We start from the raw sequence: 6,200 nt of genomic DNA, 5'->3' as shown, positions 1-6,200 counted from the left end.
CGTCACGGCTATAGAATACTGAGGAGGCAATTCTTACTAACATCTCAAGTGAGCCATCTTCTAAATACTTTTGAAACAGAAAAAAATTTTATATTAACTCAATGCAAATGAACTGTTTTGACTAATGATTACAGAGAAAGAGTAATTAATTCAACAGCTATTAACTAAATATTTGCCATGTAACAGGTACTGTCCTTGCTGGTACTGTCCTTGCCAAAATGATGAAGCAAAATAGGTTCTTTCTGTCACAAAGCTTAAATACACAGTGGGGAAGAGAATCATTAGACAAATAATCCTATAGAAGAAATGTGAAATTGCAGTTTTGTGATGGATAAGATTAAAGAAGGTGCTCTGTCCTTTGGGAGAGCCTAAATTAGAAGAATTTGACTTGGCACAGGAGAATCTGAAAGATGAGTAAGAATTCAGGAGGCCCTGTAAGGAGAACATGTAGTATGAAAGAACCTGTAAGTGGTAGTTACATATGGGACTTGTGGTAAGAGAAGAGTGGCTGAAGCAGAGGATGCAAGGCTGAAGTGGTTTCAGATGATGCTAGGGAAATTGGCAGGGCATGATAACTTGGAGCCTCATAGGACAGGAGGCTGTTGAAGTGATTTCAAGTAGTAGAGTGATTGATCAGGTTTGCCCCTTACTCCCTTTCTTTTGAACTGGGGATTGAACCCAGGGCCTTCTCACTGAGCTACATCCTCAGTCCTTTTTTTTTAAATTTTGAGATAGGGTCTCATTAAATTCCCCAGGCTGGGTTTGCATTTGTAATCCTCCAGTCTCAGCCTCCCAAGTGCTGGGATTACAGGAGTGTGCCCCCATGCCCAGCCTCACACTTGCATTTTGAAGAGATCACCCTAACTGGAATCTAGGAAGGGTAGGTTAAACAGGGCAAGACTGGGTGTAGAGAGACCTTCTCAGATATTATTTCTGTTGTCCAAGAGAAAGACAGAAGTGGATGGAGTGAATGGAAAAGATTTGATTTGAAGAGAAAAATGTGTCATTTGTTTAAGGATAGTCTTTGAAACCATGTGTAGATGGACTGCTAAGAAAAATTTTTACACTGAGAAAACTTAGAACTGAACCTGAAATGAGGGCAACAGGTTTAGGGTCATTGACTCTATTATATAATATATTGGCCTATAATTTTCATTTCTTGTCAGGTGGCATCAGGGTTATGACAGTTCCTAAATGTACTGGAAAGTTGTTTCCTCTTCTGTTCTCAGAAAGGTTTGGTATAAGGTGAGACATTTTTGTTCCTGTTGGTCTGTTTGTTTGTGGGTTTTGATAGTAAGGTCATTTGCATTTGGAATTTTTCTTGTGGGAAATTTTGAATGATAACTTGCATTTGTTTAGTAAATAAAAGAATATTCAGATTTTCAAATTTATTTATATCCATTTTCTAAGTTTGTTTTTTTAAAGAAATGCCCATTTCACCTAAATTGTCAAACATGCTGGCACATCTAACCTAATCATCTGTAATCATCATTTCAGCATTCTTGGGATGTGTAGAGATGCTCCTTTCATTCTTTATATTGGTCATTTGTATTTTCTTGCTTTTTGTCTTGATCAATCTTGCTAAGAAATTATAAATTTTGTTATTCTCTTAGGAAAAAAAAAACCTTCTGGCTTTGTTCTTTTCTTGGTGTATTTCTTTATTTTCTCTGCCTTTACACTTCATTGATTTCTGCTCTGTCTTATTTCCTTCTTTCTACTTCTTTAGAAGCTGTGATTTTTGTGATTTCTTTTTAGGTTTTACAGATAAAAATCTTAGGTCATTGATGTTATAGTTACACCCCTTTTGTAACATGAGCCTTTAAAGTTATAAATTTCTGTTAAGCTAGTTTCTCCACAAGTTTTTGTCTCTTAAATTAGAATGCTTTCTGATTGTTTCTTGGAGTACATGGTTCAGTTAGAAGTACATTTTGTAACTTCCATACCTGAGGAGATTTCCTCCTTATACTTTGTTATTGACAGGCGATATAGAAGCACAGTGATTAATGATCATTGGCAGGGACGTAGCTGTTATATATTGCAAGCATAAACTAATTTAAAAATTTGCTGGGCGTGGTGGTGCACACCTATAATCCCAGAATTAGAGGCTGAGGCAGAAGGACTGATGCAAGTTCAAGGCCAGCATGGGCTACATAGTGAACTCAAGGCCAGCCTGAACTACACAGTGAGACCCTGTTTCAAAAAAAAAAAAATCACTGACAGAGAACCAAACTGCCTGGTTTTATATCTCTGCTATGTGATCTTGAACAAGTATTATGTTAAAAATGGGGTTAATAATAACACCTGTATCAGCATTGTTTTGAGGATTAACATAATGAATATTTATACATTTGAATAACACCTGACCCATAATAGATATCATGTAAGTATTTGATAAATTTTTTTAAAAGGATGCTAGCTTGTATTGTGGTCCAAAAAAATGTTTGGTATGACTTTATTTTTTTTGAGATTGTTTTTTAGATTTGTAGCTCAATGTTTGATTATTTTTACAAATGTTCTGTGTGTGCCAAAAATGAATGTGCATTCTGTAGTTTGATGTGTAGATAGGTTGTAGATAGATCATTATGAAAAATTTGCTAGCCAGGGGTAGTGTCATAGCTCTACCGCTAAGTGCAAAGGCAGAGAAAATAAAGAAATACACCAAGAAAATCCTAGCACTCTGGGAGGCTGCAGCAGGAGGATCAAAAGTTTGAGATCACTCTGGGCAATTTAGCAAGATCCTGTCTCAAAATAAGGGGGTGAAGTGCTAGGAATATAGCACAAAGCAAACGCCCTGGGTTCAGTCCCCAGTACTGGAAAAAAATGCTGACAAATGGAAGTTTCTCATTCTACCTGGTTTGGTTTGGTTTTGTTCTTCTCTGGCTTTATGTTAATTTTTTTTTTTTTTTTTTTTTTGGTCTTTTTGAGACAAGATCTCTCTATGCAGTTCAGGCTGGCCTTGAGCTCACTTTGTAGCCCAGGCTGGTCTCAAACTCGCAACAATCCCCCTACCTAAGCCTCCCAAGTGCTGGGATTACAGGCGCGCACCACCACGCCCAGCCCTGTTAAATTAGATAGAACCACCTAAGACATTACTTTATCCCTCCTAGAGAGTTCTGGGCACCACAGTGCTCCCTCCTACTGTGGTTATCTTGCCTAGAACTCCCTCTTGCTTTCACTCTGTCTGAATGCATGCTGTCATTCCCATATCAGTCACAAGTTCTTTGGGGGTCACTGCATGCCCACACATTGATGTGCTGCAGGAAGCAAGGTGCACCAGACAAGATCCAGACTGTTTTGTCCAGCAAAGAGGACAGCAGATGCAAGTGAATTTATTGTGGGAAAAACTTCACGGGATCTAAGGCAAGGGACATAGAGAAGGGAAGCAACCTTCTATAGAGTCACCTTAGGGCTGCAGAGGCAGAGGAAGGCAAAACTGAGGCTTGAATTAGTGCCTTGGAGACCAAGTGACTCAATTCAGGGGAACTTCAGACACTCAACCCTGCCACATGGTGGATTGTAAAGCACCTTTTAAAAATTTGAATAACATATCCAGATGTCATAACGTACAACACGCCAGAGCAGCTGATTTTTTTTTTTTTTTTTTTTTTTTGGTTTTTTTCTCCGGTACCGGGAACCGAACTCACGACCTTGCGCTTGCCAGGCAGGCGCTTTGCCCCTGAGCTAAATCCCCAGCCCCCAGAGCAGCTGATTTTGTTTGCTTGTTTTTAAGAAGACAATAATAGCAAGCTAGGTGTGGTGGTACCTGCCTGTAGTCCCAGCTACGGGGGAGGCTGAGACAAGAAGATCATTCACTCCACAAGTTCCAGACCAGCCTGGGCAACATAGTGAGACCCCATCTAATTAAAAAAAAAAAAAAAAAAAAAAAGAACAAGAATGATAACGCTAGTGTAATTGTCCTCACTGGGTCCCAGGGATGCAGTGCAGTGGGAGTTGCTGTGTCTGGGTCTCAGGAAATCGGGAAGCTGCCTTTTGGGTGTCTGCCAGTCAGTGCATTTGCTGAGATTAAGGTCCCTTGGATCCTACAGCCCACGTGTGTTTGTGCTTGTCCCCACACAGGGAAGCTCTTTGTGCTGGAGTCTCAAAACAGCTCTCAGGGCCTGGACCTGGAGGCAGCTCGGCTTTCCTGTAAGAGCAGGGGCGCCCACTTGGTGTCTGCAGACAAGCTGCGCAGGGTGGTCCAGGACTGTGCCTTCTCGGTGTGCACCACGGGCTGGCTGGCAGATGGCACCCTCGGGTGAGTTCTCCTTTCCACCTTGCCCTGACTACCCCATCAGGGGTTAGATGGGGGCTCAATAATTGTCCTGGGGAGGTACCAGGATAGGTAAAGTACAGTGATCAGAGGCTTTCAGCACATTCTTGTTTCGGAAAAACATTCATCTGGAGTTATATCACAATTCTTCCCTCTTAGTTTCTTATTTTGAGTTTTCTCTTTAAGTTATAAAATTTCGTTATAAAAATTTCAAGTGACACAGACATGTGTAAAATGAGTTTTCTTCTTCTTCCCCACCTCAGAGGGTATAGCTGTTAATGTAACTGTTCAGTATATGTTCTTTATAGCCTTTTTCCTGTGGATACTCATCTGCATGTTCATGTGTAGGAACATGAGATGGAGGTTTTGAAACATAGCCACCAAGGGTAACAGGGAATGAAAATTATCCAAATAGGGTATATGCATGTATGAATCTGACAAAATTAAACTCATTTACCTGTATAACCAATAAAAAGCAAGAAATTAAATAAATAAATTCAATTTTTAAAAAATAAAGGAAAATGCTCAGAGAATAGTGCCTGGCCCAGAATGAGCACTATGTATGCGTTTATTAAAAATAAGCATTGTAGGAGTGAGCGAGTGCTCCAAGAGCTGCTGGTCCAGCAGTTCGAGTCGTGCTTTACTCACACCACCACGGTTCCCAGCTGAAACTCACGGAGAGAGCCAGGTATTTCCCATGTACTTCCTGAGGGCAGAGCGGGCGACCCGGACCCCGCCACCATTACAGACTGAGTTTCTGCCCTCCAGGCACCCATGGCAGACAGGAAGTCCTCACTCAGAAGCCCCAGGGACTTCTTTGGCTGGGGGGCGGTGGCACATGTAGCCCCGATCTGCATGTGCCCTGCGCCGAGTGAGCAAGTGCTCCAAGAGCTGCTAATCCTGTGGTTTGAGTCTGTGCTTTACTCACACCGCCACTGTTCCCAGCTGAAACTCATGGAAAGAGCCAGGTATTTCCCATCTACTTCCTGAGGGCAGAGTGGGTGACCCAGGACCCCACCGCCATTACAGACTGAGTCTCTGCCCTCCGGGCACCGCAGCAGACAGGAGGTCCTCATTCAGAAGCCCCAGGGACTGCTCTGGCTGCGGGGGAGTGCGTGTAGCCCCTCCCTATGCATGCATACCCTGCACCCAGTGAGCTAGTGCTCCAAGAGCTGCTGGTCCAGTGGTTCAAGTCCATACTTTACTCACACTGCCACTGTTCCCAGCTGAAACTCTCAGAGAGAGCCAGGTATTTCCCATCTACTTCCTGAGGGCGGAGCGGGCGACCCAGGACCCCACCGCCAGTACAGACTGAGTCTCTGCCCTTAAGGCACCTGTGGCAGACAGGACACCCTCACTCAGAAGCCCCAGGGACTGCTCTGGCTGGGGGAGGGGGCACATGTAGCCCCTCTCTGCATGCGCCCTGCACCAAGTGAGCAAGTGCTTCAAGAGCTGCTGGTCCTGCAGTTTGAGTCCATGTTTTACTTTTGCCCAGACACCGTAGGGGGTCAAATGCACGGTCAGTCTGTGACTGCTACCCATCTGGCATGCATCTGGTTCCTGTATGTGTCCTGAACTGACCGGATTCACAGAATCAGGTGGTTCACAAACTGTCAATCCTGCAATTTGTGCCTGGGTTTTGCCTGTACCCTGAACTGCCTGGGGACATAGGTCAACTGGACTGGGATTGTCACACCAGTACAACTCGAGTCTGGATCATGCATGTTCCCTGAACTGCAAGGGGACACTGGATCAGACAGTTGGCCATCAGCTGACACCAAGGCCCGCATCTGAGAGCGGGGATAACTAGATACAAATCAACAACTGCCAGAAAACACAAGACTAGGAAGCACTTCTCAGAGGTCACTCAGGGGCAAACCTGACCAACAGGAAAACTAGGGACACTAGTGGCCTTTGCTGTGCAGCTATT

The 6,200-nt window shown here is 43.5% G+C and overlaps 1 protein-coding gene across 1 annotated transcript in view; it reads left to right on the top strand.

The window, feature by feature from the left end:
- Positions 1-4,077: 4,077 nt before the first annotated feature.
- Susd5 (sushi domain containing 5) overlaps positions 4,078-6,200 on the top strand; it is a gene marked incomplete at its 5' end in the record, with an annotated part of 58,327 nt that continues 56,204 nt past the window's right edge. The window contains 1 exon segment of the mRNA XM_013513642.1: positions 4,078-4,255. Within this exon segment, the coding sequence (XP_013369096.1) occupies positions 4,078-4,255 (178 nt within the window).

The sequence above is a fragment of the Chinchilla lanigera genome, unplaced genomic scaffold (assembly GCF_000276665.1).
Source record: "Chinchilla lanigera isolate Chin_1 unplaced genomic scaffold, ChiLan1.0 scaffold00020, whole genome shotgun sequence".
Taxonomy (NCBI): domain Eukaryota; kingdom Metazoa; phylum Chordata; class Mammalia; order Rodentia; family Chinchillidae; genus Chinchilla; species Chinchilla lanigera.
Note: the sequence above shows the minus strand (reverse complement) of the source record. Positions and strands in the feature narration are given on the sequence as shown.